Source organism: Mercenaria mercenaria, chromosome 6 (assembly GCF_021730395.1).
Source record: "Mercenaria mercenaria strain notata chromosome 6, MADL_Memer_1, whole genome shotgun sequence".
Classification (NCBI taxonomy): Eukaryota; Metazoa; Mollusca; class Bivalvia; order Venerida; family Veneridae; genus Mercenaria; species Mercenaria mercenaria.
Genome location: NC_069366.1, coordinates 17,802,779 through 17,825,266, shown reverse-complemented (window position 1 = coordinate 17,825,266; position 22,488 = coordinate 17,802,779). Strand labels below are relative to the sequence as shown.

Genomic DNA, 22,488 nt, shown 5'->3' with positions numbered 1-22,488 from the left:
CTACCAGTAAAGACAGTACATTTTCCGTAGTTCAAAGCTGGTGATCCAATCCTCATGTGTTTTTTACCGCTGTATATACAATGTACATTCAATAAGAAAACCTGACTAACTTATTTACATAATAATAATTGCATCGCATAAACTTTTGAGAATTATTTTATCACTTAAAATACAACCCTTATATAATGTAAAGGTTTACAGTTTCAGCAGTTTGTGAGACATTGTTTTTTTGTTATCTTTTAGTGTTCGGAAAACCAAACATTTATTTAGTATGTCTGCTGAGTATATATAATTAGCTTTAGTACATTACATTCACCACTTAGACTGAATATTTCAACATTATCACTTGGATCTTCGCAAAATGATTATTGTCAGAATTTTAGGAGTCGTTTCTACTATATTTGCGTATTTTTCGCTTAGTAAAGGAGAGCAGCAGCAATGTTCCCGTTACCACTATGAGGAACAAACACTGTCTAAAGTCTTGAGGCTTGAACACAAACTGGAACTTTTACAGGATATAGTCAAAAACACGAAAGGTAATTTTTGTTTTCAGTGTTTTCGTTGTAAGGCATTTGAGAAAATCTGGAACTAGGGTCTAACATATGCCGTTGCTGTATACCGAATGTTCAACTACAATTAGAAGTACGTGGCAATGTTTCGCATTAATGTTTACACATACACAACTATTCTTGTCTAATACGATAATAAAAATGTTAATTGCCAGGTTATTAAGAGCATAAATTTACACGTTTCCTGAAATTTATCCAGTCATTTCCTGATATTAAATTAAAATTACACCTATTATAACAGATAATTTGCAAAAAACATTCTATTGACGATGGGCATTCAATATTAACGTACACATACAAGATAAGTAAGAGTAAAATTCATTAGTTTTAATCAAATGATCATATTTATTCTTACCTACTGGCGTGGATCAGATATTGCCATGTTAATTATAATGAAAAGATAGATAAACTAATATCTGAAATTCACACAATTTTGACCAAATGAAGCATAAGGTTACATTTCTTATATTTTTATAAAGGTTTATTTCCTGTACTACAAGATTCCACTTCAGTGATAAACACTGAAGTTTTCATTCGTTTAATTAAAGTCTTCCACAAAAGAATTTTTTTTAGATTACTACAGATAAACAGTACGCACAGGTAATATGCTGGAATATGAAGCACTCGTAAGGTTGCTGAATTCAAATAACTAATTAATAATGTCTTCTTCCCTTTAATTCAAAGGATTGCAGTTGGGCATTTTTTGTACATCTTCTACACTTAAAAACTTGAATGCTGTCATTCCTTTATCCGAACTGCTTAACCATTATTCTTTAAAAATATATACAAAAACATTTTATTTAAGAAATATTTTATAGGAAAAGAGTGTTATATCACTATTATGCAGCCCGAGTGAAATTATTTGTACGACGTATTACCGCCCGAGTGTATAAATAGTGTTAAAACACTCTTTTGCCATAAATTATTTCTATTCTAATATGCACTTAATCTAAAACAGTAGATAAAATATAGCAGAACTCTTTCTTTGTCGCAACAAAAACTTTGACGTCATCGCACGTTAACGTGACGTCATTCTAGCGTAAGAGTGTTTCAACAAAGACAAGCATATTAGAATTTTAAATCAGTTCTCTCCTATTTATAGGAATTGAGTGCAATGAACATGGGCCACGTTGTCCAGACGGATGGATATCTTTTCAGGGATCTTGTTACCTATTTCAACACACTCCAAAGGACTTTGTCAGGGCAGAGGTAACACTTTTCTAAGCATTTACAGTTATTATACTAGCTACGAGTCCTCGATTTATTTAAATGTATCGGACTTTACAAAGGTTCAACATTTTATTGGTCAATTTTTAAGATATATAAGAATAATGTTTGGAAACATGGAACGCATCCAAGCTATATAAAACTGACACTGTTTAAATGAGTCTGTTCATGAGAACTAATGAAATGTGCAAAACAACTCACCCCTTGCTGAATTTTATTAAGGTAAAATTGACTGCTCTTCATGATACCAAAGGGCCAGAAAATACAACAAAAAATCCCCAACAAAAATGAGTCTGAAGTATGCAGAAAAATAATGCAAAAGGAATATAAGAGGTTTAAAATCTGCAAATAATTTGTTTTAAAAGTCATACGCAAAGCAATAAAGAACAAGTGCTAGGATTTCCCTTTCATATTCCTTGTAAAATGATGTAAAATGATGCAGTTGTTGAAATGTTCAAATTAATGTGATTAAAATTGTATAAAGTAAGACATTCAAACGTATATTTCAGGGTATTGCACATTTGCACCTTTAGGATCCTTAAAGATTTATAATAGGGTATACTACGAAGACTAGAATATTTTCATAAAATGTTGTTCAATTACGATCGGCCAGCTTTGAACTTAATATACACCATTCAACTCATGCTTTTATTTTTAGCTTCTTTGTGTGGAATACAAAGCTCAGCTGGTCCGTATTGATAACGAAATAGAGAACACTTTTCTGAAGGATCACCTGAAAGAGTTAAAAGGTTAGATATGCTGTCATTGAAAGAGAAAAAAATACTTTACGTTAATACAAATAAATAGCTCGTGTTTTCTTTTCTGCCAGTTTAGTCTCAAAAGTCCAATACCACAATTATTTAGTGATACCCTTGGCGCTACTTGTTAAGCTCAGTACCACAATTATACAGTAATCCAGTCGGTGCTACCAGCTCAACCCCACAAACTCAGTACCAAAATCACGCAGTGATCTAGTTGGCGATACCATTTCAGCCCCACAAGCTCAGTACCACAATTATACAGTAATTCAGTTAGTGCTACCAGTTCAGCCCCACAAGCTCAGTACCAAAATCATGCAATGATCCAATAGGCACTAATAGTAAGGCTCCACAAGCTGGATGTGATAATCATTCGTAATCCTATTTGCCCTACAAGCTCAATGCCACAGTGATCCAGTTGGTGCTACCAGTTCAACCCCAAAAGCACAGTACTACAGTGATACAGTGACACAGTGATACAGCTGGCGCTACCAGTTCAAGCATACAAGCTCACACCGTAAACTCCAGTACTAGAATCATACAGTGCTTCTATTTGCGATAACAGTTTATGCTCTCAATTACAGTGCTACAATTACAGTTTATTATTATTATCCAATATTCACTTCAAGTTCAGCCTCACAAGATCAGTGCCATAATCAGTCAGTGATCCAAATTGCACTACCAGGTCAACCGCCTAAAATAAATGCTATCATTATAGTAGAGATGGTACCTTATAATCTCAAACAAGACTCACCAGGGTCAAAGTGTGAAATAATAGCTTAACGCACTAATTCATTATCTATGTATATTTTCTGCATGTCTGATGTAAAAGCAGAACTATTTGGTATTAAAAGCCTCCACAGAAAACTACTTTCAGTAATACCGGTGGTATCCGTTCAATACGAAGAAGCTATAATGAAGGTTCCTTTGCCCTTTTGTGAATTTAAAATCTAAAACTTTCTAAATGTCTTAAACTAAAAAACATTCTGAATAATCGAAAAATATATACTCATTATTATGAGCTCATAAAACTACATCAAACTGTTTCTAAAAAAGGTTATCTAATCTAAGATATTGTATTGTAAACAAACTCATAAATAATTTTACTATCAATATTTTTTCCACTCATAATTCGCTCAAAGTGGGTGATAATTCTACATAGGTTGTTATAAATATGTGATACCAGTTTTATCTATTTTTGCTGTTTTTAATTTCTTGTATATAAATTTTGTGCAGCTGACAGGAGTATTCTTTAGCTGAAAGCCAAAACTTAAATATTTGCCACAACGACTCCTTTAAGTCGTAAAGTTTCTTGAATGTCATTGTACTTTTTTAAAACTAAAGATTCAATAAAACCTTCTTGCAGGGCATCAGGTCGACTTGTAAAATAACTTTAACGTGTAACTCATGAGAAAATTGTACATGTTCTACTTAGATGACAAAGAGTTTTAAACAAATGTGGACCATACTTTATCCGCCTGATGAATAAATTGTTCTATTACTTTTGATCGCTGCTTTTATGTTGTTTTCAGTTGATTAGTCATTTCAGAGTTATCTTCTTTGGTAGGTACCATATCTACATATTGTGATCCGCTAACGGGTCAGTCTCACAAGCTCAGTGCCACAGCCATAGAGTGTTCCAAATTGCACTGTTAGCTCAGCCTATCAAACTCAGTACCAAAATCATTAAGAGATCAAATATGAACTACCACTTCCGCCCCACAAACTCAATGCCACAGTCATACATTCATGAAATTGTAATGATCACATTCTTAAAATTGCAAATATAGAAATTTATAATAAGGCTGTTGCCTTCACTCAGAACTCAGAAAGTTTAAAGTATTCATCAATTTAACGGTTCAATGCTCTCCAGGTAATGGTTATATTGTTCTCAAGAATTCTGGGAAGTTGATTTTTACCTTTGCGACCAGTGCAGACCAAATTCATCTTGCTGATCCGTGCAATCTGATCATGGTCTACACTGTTTGCTATTAAGTCAGTAAAGTTTCAGGGAACACCCCTTTGAATAATAAATGGTACTACCAAAATTGAACGATGGACCAGTCCATTTTAGAAATTTGGTACATAACATAACATTGTGGCTGTGTCATTTTATTAATAACAGTTTCGTTCTCTACAGATGCTCATTACTATATTGGTTTGACTGATGTTGAGACACAGAGAACATTTAAATGGTATGGTACTGACGACGTGGCTTCGTTCACAGATTGGGATGCTGGCCAACCCGATGACAGTGCAGGAATTCAAGATTGTGCTATTTTCAATTATAAAATGGGCTTTAAATGGGATGACGCAAGCTGTTCGAGTAAACGTAAATTTATATGTGAAAAGAAAGCTGACTAACATATACGCTCGCAGCTATTTTCTTGAAAAAAGAATTTTTTCTTGCGTTGCTTTTGGAACCTGTGTTTATATTATCCTGAATTGTTTTATGGTGACAACGACTATAAACGTTTGCTGTAAGCATTAGTGTTTACAAAATACAGAATCTGTCAATCTTCACAGCACGTGTTGACCAGGAGGATTTCACTTATGACTGTTTTCTATGTTTTAAGTTTCCTAAGTTGTCAAAATACAAAATGCTGTGACAAACCAAAAATATTATTATTTTATAGATAAATGTTTGCTGAATATGAAAAAAGTCAAATTTAGTTTCTATCTATCTATTTTTCGTTAATGTCAAACTCCTCACGGGACGTAGACATTTGGACGGATTGTTATCTTATACATTATAAAGTAATGACTTTAAAAATCTTTTACCTGTTCTGTTTTGACAATATTCTTGTCTGCATATTAAAATTGATCAAGCTAAACCTATTTATTACTGAAACATATGTCAAAGCCATCTTTGATTTCAAGGGGGACTAGGAAAAGTGTTTTTCGCAATTTTGAAAAGCTAAAACGACTTTTTAAAGGACTTCACATGAATCACTCGCACGATTTTCACGAAACTTGGTCTCTAGAAATCTTGAATTGAAGCTTCTTAGCTTGGTCTCCTTTAGAAGCACCAGTGCTTAAATGCAAAAACGAACCTTTGAACAAATACTCGGGTGTTACTTTGTGGATCTTCACCAAACTGAACTGTAACATTTTATGGTTTGTAGCATCCATGTTCAAATCGTCACGCTTGATCACTTTTAGGGTCTCTCCAAGCTGAAAATAAAACTTTAAATGACGTCTTCTTATTAAGCACTAAATGAATCTTCATGGCATTTTATGGTGCAAAGCATCCTTGTATTGTCTTCTTTCAAGTTTATTCAAAAGGTTTTGCTTGACACATTTATCGGCTGCCGAAGTGCAAATTAGAAATATTCTAAAATTCTTAAATGCACTCCTGATAGGTTTCTTCTAGTAGACAAAAAATTCTTAATTTTTTTCTCTCATTTTTCGACTTTGACGATGCAATAAAGGTAACCAATAACATTATATAGCCCACAAAGTTCGTTTAAATTACTCCCTACTACAGCAGATTTGTCAAGAACTAGAAGGTAAGAATGAAAATGGTTTAGCTCCATTTTTAGGTGAAAACTGCACACTTCTACGTCTAGAAAATAACTTTCTCAAGAAATACAAATTGACATATTTTTGTACGAAATGCCTTCTTTTAGAAGTTTTAAATCTTTTAAATTGTGTAAAAGTAATGACAGGTAACGCTTCTCGTTTTGAAGGAAACAGTAACTGTTGGCTAGAAATCTAGCTAAAATAAGGACTTTTTGGACCTTTAGAATTTGACAAAAACTATTTGGCCGAAAACAGCCAGATGTGCCTTTAAATAACTTATTGTCATGAATCACTTAATGGTGTTTAGCATACATGGATGAATAATATCTGGGCCTAAGGAATGGTCAAGCTCGGAGATCTGTAATGAAATAATCAACAGATATTACTTCCATTGTTACATAATGAGATAATTGCATATATTTTCGAATGATTACAATACAAGGTGTACGTTTGCATTTAGTGTCTCTGCACTTTAAACTCGGCCAAAACCAAGATGCATACATGACTTAGGTTATAGTTTTGTAATAGGTACACGTTATGGACATGATTTTTGTTTTATATATGTTCCAAGAATAAAAACGGACAAAACTGGTTTTAAATAACACGTATTCTTGCAGACACTTTGGTCATAGCCACACCACAAATTGATCAAAAGCAAACGTTTTGCTGTTTTCATAAAATGTTGGTGATGACAATTTTTTTTAACTAATGTCAGTCCAGTTAACAATTTCATCAATAGGAAACATACCTGTTGTCTTAGTGGATTTTGTTGCTGAATGGCCGACTTCAAATAAATACCTACTTCCTCTGTGTTGTCGAATCCCCACACGAGGTGTAGATTTTTTAATGTGAAGAAGACTTCAACCTAGAATGCGGAAATTTTGAACCTGCTTATTAATACTTTCCGACGATGGCACAATTAAAGGCTGGAAAGAACTTTTAAGACATAAAAAGTATTAGTGCATTACAAATTTAGTTTAAATTGATTATAATCTATCAAGGGTGTACCTGCATTTTTCCAAGACATTAGAACACTTGCTAAAATTGTTCTACTAAAGTATGTGAGTTAGACATACAGAATTATTTTCAATTGTTTTTCTTCTTTCTATTTCTGTCAGACATGGTATCTTTGCCACATTTACATAATACGTCAACTTGGTGGAAGCACTAAGACCATCATATCATCGTGGCATAATTTTAAAATGTTTTCTACTTTATAAATTCGAAAATATACGACTTTCGGTATTATATCAGTTGATAAGGGTTTAATGTAACATCAAATACATATTTGACAAGTTGCATCGGTGTGTTTGACACAATGTTTTTTATATAGAACGTTTTTCTGCGGCAAAGGCTTTTTGCATACATCAAAACACAATATATATAATAATTGCTGTAAAACAACATCATCGTCAACGACATTTGCGTATAAGGAAGCAATATAGCGTCATATGGGACACACAATATGGTAGTTAAGTGTAGTTATACAGTAATCAAACATAAATACGGCACAGTTCATACTGTATAGATTAGGTAAATTAAGTTAAAAAGCTATGTTCTGCTAATAACATAGGAATATTGTCCCGTCAATGTTTTCTTCTGATGTGCGAGATGTCATAAGAGCTCTCCATATATTTGGCTGTGACGTCTTAGCTACTTGTTTACAACAAGCATAGTGTCAATGATACACCTCGTTGCATTTCCTACGACTGTCTGAAAACTAAAACGCAATAGCTATTGGTCAAAATAATTTCTGACCATCTGTAGCTTCGAGTTAATTATAAATATACATGTTTTTGAACAGAAGTTATTAGTTTTAAGAATTTACATCTTCGTAGAATTCCAGTAAGATTTTTAAGAACCTAAGCAGTTCCTCTTTTTAAAAGTAATCATTTACTGTATTGTAAAAGACATTTTAGCAGAAACTACAGCAATGCAACTAGGCAGTTTGCTGAAAAAGATTGTTGATGACATAATGCTAGTGTCAGAATGGTTTAAGTACAGTGCAATACAGTACTTTTGATATGTGAGGACTGTATATAGGAGTTAGTGAAAATGTCTTCCTGCAAGTTACCTGAAATCTAAGTCTGTGTTTGTTTGTTCCTATTGGTGAATCAAGTGAATGTTAATCCAACGCCGACAGTGGTATATTGGAAGCATCACATAACGCCATTGATAGCGACCGAAACTGCAAAATGTAATGCAATGGAATTATATTATTTTGAATTATATAGATCTATATTTTAGATAAATCATTTGAATAATTTACATTCTTATAAGACTTGTGGAAGTCTCTGTTGGATCGTTGTTTATTTTCATCATATACATTTACATATATTACCTACCTTGTACATGCATCAAAGTACTTTCTGTAGAATAAATTATCGGAAATATTCTACAAGTCAGTCTTCAAAGACATTGAGATTCGAGACTATGGAAACCGTGTTTCTTGTTTTCAAGTTTATTTCATTTTCAGCCCGAATGTCTTGGACCCATGAACAAAAATATGGACAAATAAACGAATATATTTCTAATGACCACATAATTTCTAGCATATTCTATTAATTTAACACATTATATGTATATTACCAACTACACAAAACATTTTATAATATCATACATTTGAGATTGTACATGATTGTATAAAGTAAAACATGTCGTGTAATAGTGTCATATTTGATTCATTTTTTGTTGTTATTTTTGAAAGTAGTATATTGTATGTATGGATCCTGAAAAAAATTCGATTTTAACATGATACAACATATAGAGATTAAAGGAAAAATATAAAATGTACAAATCAGCCGTAATGGTATGAAGTCTACATATTGCTACTTCTTATTGGAGAAAACGAAATATAACAAATACGACATGCGGATTTTGGTCTGAACAAGTGATGCTGGTCAGGCTACGCTCAGAGCTCAACAAGCTCAATGCTCACATGTACAAGAAATACAGACTGGTACCATCACCAACCTGTCCATATGGTGAGGAAAATTAGACTACGGAGCATATACTCCAGAAATGTAAAAGGCTTGACAAGGAGCGAGCTGCGACTTGGCCGATAGATACCTCAGTCCACCAGAAACTGTATGGAGGCATTGAGGATCTGCGACAAACCGCAAGTTTCATTGAGGCTACAGGTCTAACAGTGTAGGGCGAATATAGAAGACATTTGACAAGAAATCACTGTTTGTAATGTCTTGGTATGCATAATAATCATATAATTACCATACCATTATGCCTGGTAGTGTTGTTTGAACATGAAAGTGATCCTTTTAACTGCGTTAAATTATTGAAATTAATTATAATTCAAGTGTATACCAGCATGTTAGAGATATTATCATGTGATCATTAGCCTGGTGTTTGCGATATTCCAATTGGCCTGATTCGTATACCGTTTTAAACGTTTTCAGACACATACTATTGAATCGTGTACCATTGAAAAAAATCCTTCTCCGTGCTCGACCCAACGAAATAAAACGCTTACAACGTCTACTACTATGTCTCGAAAGTCTTTTAAATGTTCGACCAACAGCTCATTACCTGCGGCCCGGAGGCCGCATGTATATTGTAATGCAACAAGTAGTGTAGCACATGGAGACTGGGTGATTTCACGTGATTTTTTACCGATTTGGCTTATCGCATTTATGGAACGCCGTTATTGCACTATAGCTGGCACTCTTTATGATATATAGAGAAGTGCTTGTGATCTGAATTTCTTTCATTATATTTCACGTAATTTATTCAAACTTTCAGCAATAATCTATATTAATACATAGTGGTCCATAAGGGACTTTTTAATTGCTCTTTAATCTCCTGGATTAAGGTTTTGTGCTGTTTTGCTCTATATATCAAAGGCATGAATCACATTTGTGACAGCTCTAGTAAAGTATTTCAATAGTCAAGGAAAGTGACCAATTTAGCTAAAAGTTATGTGAAACAGTTATACATGAAAGGGAAATATAGTTATTTTTGCTAAAAACAATAACTTTCAGAATTATGAAATACATACTTCATTGATATACTTGTAAAACATGTAGAAAGGAGTAATATTTCCTACATTAAAGAGTAGTGGTATAATAAAAAACAAGCACACTATTCACCCATAAGTTACTTTATCGCACAATGTAACCGGATAATCTTGAATCTGTTCAGCGAACCTCACTCAGTGCCAACATGGCGGATGTAAAGCCAATACAACTTTGTTTTCTATATAATTTCGATGTATAAAGGAATGTTTCAGTTGTTATATCTGTCTCCATTGATCAAGTGTATATCTATTTTAAAATGTATCAAGTTAAATTACCATCCCTTGTGTTTTCAGGTGGAATACTGACGAACAAGGCAAACTATTCAACAATTAAAAATTTTACCAAAAAATCTTACAAAATACTTATATGTTTTTGTTGCCCCTATTATTTTGTTGTTTGGAAGCAAAAATATACTGCTTTATAGGCCCGTTTATACTATACTTAAAAGCAAAAGAAACTATCCAGATGTATAACTGGGGTATTGTTTAATAAAAAACTTAAATTTATAAAGTTGACTTGTTTTCTTTATACCACATTACACTTCGCGTCGTGATAAATTAAAAAAAAATCAATCAACCGTGGTCAGTAGTCCCACACTAGCCGTTTTGCATGAAATTCACGTGCGCGTGTAATTAAGGATATTCTTTGTAGAATTTTATTGTCATTGGAAACGTTGATGATTGACTCACTCGAAAAACAGCATATAGGTTAAAAAATATTGTTGGTTGCATTGCACGACTGAATCAAATTCAGCGCGAGCGCGTAATTGGGATGTAACAATGCAACTGTTGCGCAGAAGATATAGCCAGAATTTCATGCATACTGACTTCTTGGTTGACTGATTTTTTAAACCTAGCACGCAAAGTTCTTCAAGTGTAATGTGGTATGAAGAAAACAAGTCAAATTTATAAATTTAAATTTTTATCAAAATACCCCAGTTATACTTCTGGATAGTTTCTTTTGCTGTTCAGTATATGTTGTTAACCCACTGTATACTGACACAATACACGTTCAAATGTTCTGACAGCGAGAAAAGGGATAAAAACCTAACTTCGAGTTGATAAAAACCGAACTCGGTTTACATGAGGAATGGATAAAACCTAACCTACACGAAATCGTGGGAAGGATAAACACCTAACTGACTTATATTCTATAGAAATGTACATGGTCTGATCATTGTACACATTACTTTACTTTATAAGAGGTCTTCAAACTTTGTCATTAATTTTACAAGATGTTATATGTACGCCCATTACAGTCAAATATTTTTCATAATGTTTGCAAAAATCTGGATAAACCCTCGAAAATAATTTAATATATTAGTCAAAATAATTATAATTATATAAGAAATTATTTAATATTACAGATGTTCGAAGTTCTATGACCCCCAATCCTCTCTCCCTCCATCTCTCTCCCTCTCTCTCCCTCTCTCTCCCTCTCTCTCTCTCTCCCTCTCTCTGGTTGTCTCTCTCTCACCGCTTCAGAAGAATTGCGTTTGTTTCAAATCTTGTTATCTTATAGCGTAAGATATTTTATAGAGGTGCTAATGGAATATTTTGATATTGTTTAAATGGGACTAGATTTATGACTAGTTATTAACTATAATATGATATTTTTCAGACGGTTAGTAGGGAAGAAAAGTGGGGGGATGCATGGACTGACAGGGCAGGGGTGTGGAAATCCACACATTTTTCGCTTGTTTACTGACACTTAAAAATCCACTTGTCCGCAGTCAAACTTCACTCGCCCGGATTTGTAATTGAAACTGACAATAGACTGGCGAGTTCTTTATTTAGGACAATGATATACAGGCATTAACAAAAGCATATTACAGTAACTGTGGTAAAAAATAAGCTGTTAAAATGTTTGCCTGTATAGAAGTCTGAAATCGCGTAAGCAAGTTTAGGGAACTTTTGGTTCCATGCCCAAAACACCGTCCGCGCAATGGTGCAAAGCCAGATGAATTCAGAGAAAGACTCTGATGCTAAATTTAGAGGCAGATGTATGTTTTTTTCTAAAACTGTACAATCGAGAGGACCTCAGCGGGTACATCATGGATTTTGTACATTAAATTATCTTTATCACCTTCATAAACTTGAAGCAACACACTTTCTAAATAATTTTCCATTTTCTCATTTTATACCTGAAAAAGTCTGCTTGTCTGCGGACAAACAGAATGAAAAATGCACTTGTCCGCCGGCAAAACGTCCCGAGTCGGACAAGTTGGACATAGGAATTCCACAACCCTACAGGGGTGGGTGGGTGGATCACAGAACTTCGAGCATCTACAGTTCATACACGAAGCACGAACGAACAGCTGTTTTCGTTTGGTTAGGTATTTATCCATTCTAAGTTCGTAATTATCCAGCACTGTTTCCTATACCAGTCAGGAATTATCCGCAAATCTAAACCCACCTCATAATCAACACAGTTTTTAAGCTATAAAAATGAAGTTCAAACTTTGATACTGTTAAACATTGTCAAAGAGATGTTTATTGAACTAATACAGTTGATAAGTAAGGTATTACTGCAGTTTCTGGTACTTTAAAACGGTCGGAAACATAAAACATGTTCATTTTGTAGACTTCTTCGGGTACATTTTAATGAATTCCAGCGACATAAAGTGATTTGTCGAACCAAATATTTAGTATACAAATACAGGATATTATGGCTATCATAAGTTTTACGCTAACATTGCACACTAACATAAAACATGAAAAAAGACAAGAAAATTAACTACATACATCGTCTTTCTGTCAGCCTTGTTGGCACTGAGTTAGGGTCGCTGAACAGAGTCAAGATAACCCGGGTACATAATGTGTTTATAGGCTGAGTGGTCACACATACATCCATAAAATATCTGGTCTGTATAACTTCTGGCCGAAGGAAATCTTTCGACTTGTTTCATATCTGTTTGTCAAGTGCGACTTTTCTTAAAGAGATACACTTTGATTAATCATTTAATGAGGCACTCCAACACATTATTTGTAAATCCATTCGGTTTCAGTAAACGGTACAATGTCATTCACATAGGCATATCTACTCTTTCTTCTCATTGTAGGCCGAATCCGAGGTCAAGGTCAGTGATTTAAGAAAAGTGTCTCATTGACTGGAATCAGAGCTGTTATATTCAATGTACTTTAGAAACATAGCAAAGTGTTATTTTGAACATATCGAGCAACCCGTCTATAATATTTTTTTCCGTTGGCTGTATTTGGGGTGCTCTGTGCTTCTGGGAAATCTTCCATTATCTTTTACCTTGCATATTTATATATATTTGCTTTCGCTCTTGCGTTTTAGAAAGCTACCGGTAGACAGTATCTTTCCCCTAGTACAAAAATAGTGATACATTCCTCATGTGTCATTTACCGCTGTATATACAATGTCCTTTCCATAATAAAACCAGACTAAATTATGTACTTTACAATATTGCATCGTATATATTTGTAAGAATTGTTTTCTCATTTAAAAAATAATCAGCCTTTATATAACGTAAATGTTTAATGATTTCAGAAGTAGTTTGTGAAACATTGCCATTTTTTGTTACCGTATAGCGGGTTACTTCTGCGGGTTTTTATTTCTGCTTATTCTGCGTGTCGAGGCTGTCACGCAGAAATAATTTCCGCACATTTACACTATCAGCAAAATCTTTTGACGCAGAAATAAACTTGATCCGTTATCTTTATCTCACGAATTTTTCGTGTACTATAAAATTATTCACACCGTATCGATTGTGGTTGATTATTTTTGTTATTGTATCAATCTTTTGTCCACGAATGAATGGTTACCGTTTCGGGCGTGTAATCTTTACAAGTGTGTATCACAAAACACTTTAGGTTTATGAAAAGTTAAACAAACTAATTAATTTAATGTATGTTGTAACTGAATGGACAGTGAAAGGACTATGTACTAGATTTTGCATTTGTATATATTTGTAAATAAATCGTATTTTTTTCTACCAGCAGTGTTACATTTTATGAAAATGACTTTCGAAATGAATTACCGGTACTAGACCTACAGTATTTAATACTTTTAACTCTGATTTCTGATCATGCACGGTAATGAAAAGAAATCAGATTTAAACATATATCAGCTGCGCCAACTTCACTGTCCTAGATTCCGACATAGATAATGCCATCAAGACATAACTGACGTGAACGATAGGCATTTGAGTCGTTTATTATGATGTAATAAATGCGGTAGCTTTTTTCTCATGCGCAGAATTTACTTCCGGTTTATGCAAACCGCAAAAAATAATTCCTGCTTTTCTCGAATGTCGCAAAAATAACAAACGCAGAAATAAACTAGGCCCATTTTAGGACGAAACCGCAGATTTTTTTTGGCCCGCAGAACTAACCCGCTATACGGTATTTGTAAGTGGTGAGAAAACCACAAAATCATTTTGCTTTCGTTAGTATATGAAGTAGCTTGAATATATTACATTCACTACTTACATTGAATTTATCAACATTTTCACTTGGATCTTAGCAAAATGATTATTGTCAGAATTTTAGGACTTGTTACTATATTTGCGTATATTTCTGTTAGTGAAGGAGAGGAGTAGCAATGTTCCCGTTACCACTATGAGGAACAAACACTGTCTAAAGTCTTGAGGCTTGAACACAAGCTGGAACTTTTAGAGGATATAGTCAAAAACACGAAAGGTATTTTTTGTTCTCAGTGTTGACTTTGTAAAGCATTTAAGAAAATTTGGAACTAGGGTCGATTTATACCACATGTTGAAATACGATTGGAATTATGTGGCAATGTTTCGCATAAATGTCGCATAAAACACATACACATCTCTTCCTGGCTAATACAATAATGAAAATGTTAACTGCCAGGATATTTTAGAGCATGATTTTACACACTTACTGAAATTTATGCAGTCATTCTCTGTTGTTAACTTATAATTACATATACGCCATTTTATAACAAACAATTTGCAAAACAATTTATTCGTGAAGCGCATTCAATGTGAAGATAAACATACAACGTAAAGAGGAGTAAAGATCATAAGATTTAATCGAATTATCGTATTATTTTTACCTACTGGTGTGAAACAGACATTGCTATGTTAATTATAATGTAAAGATAAATATACTTATATCTGAAATTTACATAATTTTACCCAGATGAAGCATAACTTTATACTTCTTGTATTTCTATATAGGTTTATTTCCTGTACTCAGTGATAAACACTGGTTTGTGTTCATTTAATTAATGTCTTCCATTCTCCTGCTAAAGCAAAGAAAAATATTTTAAATTACTACAAAATACAGTATGCGCAAGTAATATGCTGGAATATGAAACACTCGTAAGGTCGCTGAATTCAAATATCTAATTCATAACTTTTCTCCTTTTGGCATTTAATGCACATCTTCTACGCTTAAAAACTTGAATGCTGACATACCTCATTCCGTATTGCTTAACACTCATTCTTTTACAAGAAATAATATACAAAATCTTTTTATTTTTAATTAATTTTCTCTCCTTTGTAGGATCTGAGTGCAATACACGGGGGCCACGTTGTCCATATGGATGGATATCTTTTCAAGGATCTTGTTACCTATTTCAACACACTCCGAAGGACTCTGTCAGTGCTGAGGTAAAACTTTTCTAAGCGCTTTCAGTTATTATGCTAGCTATAAATGTTCGACTTATTTAAATGTGTCGGACTTTACACAGTTTCAACATTTTATTTGTCAATTTTTAAGATTATAAGAAAACCATTTAGAAACATAGAACACATGCAGGCAACATAAAAGCATATTCGATTTAACTGAGTCTGTCGATGAGATGTAATGAAATGTGCAACACCACTCACCCCTTGCTGAATTTTATCAAGGTAAAATTAACTGCTCTCCATGATCCCAAAGGGCCAGTAAATACAACACTTGTTACTGGTCAACTTTCTATGGTGGTCAATCAGGTCTTTAACATGTTGTTCATTTCATTGGAAGCTTTAAGCCAGATCCATTGTTCCCAATCACATTAACTGAACTTTTTGTACATGTTAGATATTGACGTGTATCTAAAATGTATATGTCTAACCTAATTGCCAAACCATATTTATTTTTAAAAATGGGTTTAAAGTTTGCAGAAAAATAAAACAAAAGGAATATAAACAATTACAAATGATTTGTTTTAAAAGTCATACTTGTCAGCAAAGCAATAAAGAACAAATGCTGGGATTTCCCTTTCATATCCCTTGTAAAATGATATATGCAGTTCTTGAAATGTTCAAATTACTAACAAATGTAGTATGGAAGAATTTTCAAAATTTTGTATAAGACATTAAAACGTATATATTTCCGATAGGGTATTGCACATATAGGTTCCTTAAAAATCTATAATAGGGTATAAAATGAATACTGGAGCATGACATAAAATGTTGATCGACAAGCTTTAAACTTAACATACACAGTTAAATTCATGTTTTTGTTTCCAGCTTTTGTGTGTGGAATACAATGCTCATCTGGTCCGCATCGATAGCGAAATTGAGAACACGTTCCTGAAGAATCACCTGAAAGAGTTAAAAGGTCAGATAAGCTGTCATTGAAAGTTTTAAAAACACATTTGTCCGTTAATATAAATAAATAGCTCGCATTTTCATTTTTTTATTTGCGCTGCAAGGTCAGACCCAAAAGTTCAGTACCAAATTTATGCAGTGATCCAGTTGGCGATACCAGGTCAGCTCCACAAGCTCCATGCCACAATCACACAGTGATCTAAATTGCACCAACAAGTTCAACCCCTAAAGCTCAATACCACAGTCATACCACAGTCACACAATGATCCAATTGGCGCTTCTAGTTAAGTCTAACATGCTCGATGTCTATCATTCAATGATCCTATTTGCACTACAAGTTTAGCCCCTTAAGCTCAGTGCCACACTCATATTGTGATCCAGCTGGCGCTACCAGTTCAATCCAAAAGCACAGTACCACAGTCATACAGTGATCTAGTTGGCGTTTCCAATTCAACCTCACAAGTTTAGACCCTGGCGTGCTTCAATCTTCACTTCTAGTTCTGCCTCTCAAGGTCACTGCCAAAATCAGTCAGTGATAGAAATTGCATTACCACAAAATCAATGCCACAATCATTATAGTAGAGATGGTACCTTATAATCTCAAACTAGACTTATCAGGGTCAAAGTGTGATATAATAGCTTAGCGCACTAATTTGCTATCTATGTATATATTTTCTGCATGTTTTATGTAAAAGCATAACTATTTGATATCAAAAGCCTCTACAGAATAATATTTTCAGTAATACCGGTGGTATCCGTTCAATATTTTAGAAGAAGCTATATTGAAATTTCCTTTGCCCTTTTGTGAATTCAAAATCTAAAACTTTCTAAATGTCTAAAACTAATAAGAATTCTGAATGAACGAAAATTATATGCTCATTATTATGAGCTCACAAAAACTACACCAAACTTTTTCTAAAAAAAGTTATCTAAGATATTGTATTGTAAACAAACTCATAAATAAGTTTACTATCAATATATTTCCACTCATTATTCGCTCAAAGTGGGTGATAATTCTGCATATGTTGTTACAAATATGTGATACCAGTTTTAATCTATTTTTGCTATTTTTCAATGTCTTGTCGTGTATAAAGTTTGTGTACACTGACAGGAGTATTCTTTTGTTAAATGCCAAGACTTAAATATTTGCAACAACGATTCTTTTAAGTCATAAAGGTTTCGTAATGAAATTGATGCTTTTTTTTTTTAAATTCAAGATTCAACTAAACTTTCTTGCAGGGCATCAGGTCGACTTGTAAAATAACTTTTACGTGTAACTCATAAGAAAAGAGTGCATGTTCTATTTATATGACAAGAGTTTTAAGCAAATGAGGGCCATACTTTATCCGCCTGATCAATTAATTGTTCTATTACTTTTGATCGCTGCTTTTATGTTTTTAGTTTACACATAATTTATTTTAGGTCGATTGTGAAGGAAGTTCTACAACTTATATTAATCACTCTCGACACCTCATTCCTGATGGAATCCATCGCCACGAGGGTATGAGAGAAGAGGCCAGTTTCCCTTTTAATGCTGAGCGCCAAGCAAGGGAGCTACTGGTGCCATTTTTCACGTCTTTGGTATGACGCGGTCGGGGATCGAACCTACGACCTCCCGCACTTGAAGCGGGCGCTCAACCACTAGGCTATCGAGGCGGTTAAATGTTTTCTTCAGTTGATTAGTCATTTCAGAGTTATCTTCTTGGGTAGGTACCATATCTACATACTGTGATCCGCTAACGGGTCAATCTCACAAGCTCAGTGCCTCAGCCATAGAGTGATCCAATTTGCGCCATTAACTCAGCCCCATATGTTCAGTACCACAATCATACAGTGATCCAATTTGCGCTACCAGTTCAGCCACAAAGGCTCAGTACAACAAATATAAAGAATCATAAAGTTATCCAAATTGCACTATTAACTCAGCCTATCAAACTCATTACCAAAATCATTAAGAGATCAAATATGAACTACCACTTCCGCCCCTCAAACTCCGTGCCACAATCATACAGTCATCCAATTGATGATGATCACATTCTTAAAATTGCAAATATAGAAATTTATAATAAGGCTGTCGCCTTCACTCAGAACTCAGAAGGTTTAAAGTATTCATCATATTAACGGTTCAATGCTCTCCAGGTAATGGTTATATTGTTCTAAAAAATTCTAGAAAGTTGATTTTGCCTTTGCGACCAGTGCTGACCAAAATCAGCTTGCTGATCCGTGTAGTCTGATCATGGTCTGCACTGTTCGCTATTCAGTCAGTAAATTTTCAGTGAACACCCCTTTGAATAATAAATGGTACTACCAAAATTGAACGAAGGACCAGTCCATTTTAGAAATTTGGTTCATAACACAACATTGTGACTGTGTTATTTTATTAATAACAGTTTCGTTCTCTACAGATGCTCATTACTATATTGGTTTGACTGATGTTGAGACAGAGGGAACATTCAAATGGTATGGTACTGACGACGTGGCTTCGTTCACAGATTGGAATGCTGGCCAACCCAATAACCATGCAGGAATTCAAGACTGTGCTATTTTTAATTATAATATGGGTTTAAAATGGGATGACACAAATTGTTCGAGTAAACATAAATTAATATGCGAAAAGAAAGCAGACTAACATATACGCTCGCAGCTATTTTCTTGAAAAAACAATTTTTTCTTGCGTTGCTTTTGGAACCTGTGTTTATATAATCCTGAATTGTTTTATGGTGACAACGACAATAAACGTTTGCTGTCAACATTATAATTGTGTTTAGAAAATACTGAATCCGTCAATCTTCACAGCACGTGTTGACCAGGAGGATTTCACTTATGACTGTTTTCAATGTTTTAAGTTTCCTAAGTTGTCAAAATACAAAATGCTGTGACAAACCAAAAAATATTATTATTTATGAACATGTTAGTTATTGAAATTTTCTACATATATAAATGTTTGCTGATTATGAAAAATGTCAAATTTAGTTTCTGTCTGTCTGTCTGTCTGTCTCTCTCTCTCTCTCTATCTATCTACGTTAATGTCAAACTCCTCACGGGGACATTGACATTTGGACGGATTGTTATCTTATACATTATAAAGTAATGACTTTAAAAATCTTTTACCTGTTCTGTTTTGACAATATTCTTGTCTGTATATTAAAATTGATCAAGCCAAACCTATTTATTACTGAAACATGTTTCAAAGCCATCTTTGATTTTAAGGGTGACTAGGGAAAGTGTTTTTCGCAATTTTGAAAAGCTAAAACGACTTTTTAAAGGACTTCACATGAATCACTCGCATGATTTTCACGAATCTTGGTCTCTAGAAATCTTGAATTGAAGCTTCTTAGCTTGGTCTCTTTTAGAAGCACCAGTGCTTAAATGCAAAAACGAACCTTTGAACAAATACTCGGTTTCACTTTGTAGATCTTCACCAAACTGAACTGTAACATTTTATGGTTTGTAGCATCCATGTTCAAATCGTTACGGTTGATCACCTTTAGGGGCTGTCAGAGCTGAAAATAAACCTTTAAATGACGTCTTCTTATTAAGCACTAAATGAATCTTCATAGTATTTTATAGTGCAAAGCATCCTTGTATTGTCTTCTTTCAAGTTTGTTCAAAAGGTTTTGCTTGACACATTTATCGGCTGCCGACGTCCAAATTAGAAAAATTCTAAGATTCTTAAATACACAACTGATAGGTTTCTTCTAGTTGACAGAAATTTCTTTTTTTTTCTCTCATTTGTCGACTTCGACGATGTAATAAAGGGTAACCAATAACATTATAGCTCACAAAGTTCGTTTAAATTACTCACTACTACAGCAGATTTGTCAAGAACTAGAAGGTAAGAATGAAAATGGTTTAGCTCCATTTTTAGATGAAAACTGCACACTTCTACGTCTAGAAATACAAGTTGACATATTTTTGTACGAAATGCCTTCTTTTAGAACTTTTAAATCTTTTAAAATGTGTAAAAATAATGACAGGTATCGCTGCTCATTTTGAAGGAAACAGTAACTGTTGGTTAGAAATCTAGCTAAAATAAGGACTTTTTGGACCTTTAGAATTAGACAACACTATTTGGCCGAAAACAGCTAGATGTGCCTTTAAATAACTTATTGTCATGAATCACTTAATGGTGTTTAGCATACATGGATGAATAATATCTGGGCCTAAGATATGGTCAAGCTCGGAGATCTGTAATGAAATAATCAACAGAGATTACTTCCATTGTTACATAATGAGATAATTGCATATTTTTTCCAATGATTACAATACAAGGTGTACGTTTGCATTTAGTGTCTCTGCTCTTTAAACTCGCCCAAAACCAACATGCATACATGACTTAGGTAATAGTTTTGTATTAGTTACACGGTATGGACATGAGTTTTGTTTTATATATGTTCCAAGAATAAAAACGGACAAAACTGGTTTTGGATTACACGTATTATTGCAGACACTTTGGTCATGGCCACACCACATATTGATCAAAAACAACCGTTTTTACTGTTTTCATATTATGTTGGTGATGACAATTGTTTTTACTAATGTCAGCCCAGTTAACAATTTCATCAATAGGAAACTTACCTGTTTTCTTATTGGATTTTGTTACTGAATGGCCGACTTCAAATAAATACCCACTTTCCTCTGTGTTGTCGAATCCCACTTTCCTCTGAGTTGTCGAATCCCCATACGAGGTGTAGATTTTTCAATGTGAAGAAGACTTCAACCTAGACTGCGGAAATTTTGAACCTGCTTATTAATAATTTCCGACGAGGGCACAATTAAAAGCTGGAAAGAACTTTTAAGACACACAGAGTACTAGTGCATTACAATTTTAGTTTAAAATGATTATAATCTACCAAGGATGTACTTGCTTTTTTTCCAAGACATTAGAACACTTGCTAAAATGGTTCTACTAAAGTATGTGACTTAGACATAGAGAATTATTTTCAACTGTTTCTCTTCTTTCTGTTTCTGTCAGACATGGTATCTTTGCCAAACTTACATAATACGTCAACTTGGTGGAAGCACTAAGACCATCATATCATCGTAGCATAATTTTAAAATGTTTTCTACTTTATAAATTCGAAAATATACGACTTTCGGTATTATATCAGTTGATTAGGGTTTAATGTAACATCAAATACATATTTGACAAGTTGCACCGGTGCGTTTGACACAATGTTTTTTATATAGAACGTTTTTCTGCGGCAAAGGCTTTTTGCATACATCAAAACACAATATATATAATAATTGCTGTAAAACAACATCATCGTCAACGACATTTGCGTATAAGGAAGAAATATAGCGTCATATGGGACACACAATATGGTAGTTAAGTGTAGTTATACAGTAATCAAACATAAATACGGCACAGTTCATACTGTATAGATTAGGTAAATTAAGTTAAAAAGCTATGTTCTGCTAATAACATAGGAGTATTGTCCCGTCAATGTTTTCTTCTGATGTGCGAGATGTCTTAAGAGCTCTCCATATATTTGGCTGTGACGTCTTAGCTACTTGTTTACAACAAGCATAGTGTCAATGATACATCTCACTGCATTTCCTACGACTGTCTGAAAACTAAAACGCAATAGCTCCTGGCCAAAATAATTTCTGACCATCTTCAGCTTCGAATTAATTATAAATATACATGTTTTTGAACACAAGTTAATAGTTTTATGAACTAACATCTTCGAAGAATTCCAGTAAGTTTTTAAGAACCTAAGTAGTTCCTCGTTTTCAAAGTAATCATTTACTGCATTGTAAAAACATTTTAGCAGAAACAACAATGCAAAAAAGTAGTTTGCTGAAAATGATTGTTGATGGCATAATGCTAGTGTCAGAATGGTTTA

The 22,488-nt window shown here is 33.8% G+C and overlaps 1 protein-coding gene across 2 annotated transcripts; it reads left to right on the top strand.

Annotated features, from left to right (window-relative positions):
• Positions 1–310: 310 nt before the first annotated feature.
• LOC123549527 (perlucin-like) lies at positions 311–21,061 on the top strand. 2 transcript variants are annotated; one of them, XM_053545265.1, is made up of 4 exons: positions 311–536; positions 1,672–1,778; positions 2,455–2,545; positions 19,045–21,061. In XM_053545265.1, exons 1-4 carry the CDS (start codon positions 362–364, stop codon positions 19,266–19,268), a joined length of 597 nt encoding a protein of 198 aa, XP_053401240.1. In that variant the 5' UTR covers positions 311–361; the 3' UTR covers positions 19,269–21,061. The 2 variants fall into 2 exon arrangements, with proteins under 2 accessions (XP_053401240.1, XP_045193622.2); XM_045337687.2 differs by lacking the exon at positions 19,045–21,061 and adding an exon at positions 4,695–5,388 and having other exon boundaries at positions 314–536.
• Positions 21,062–22,488: the final 1,427 nt, after the last annotated feature.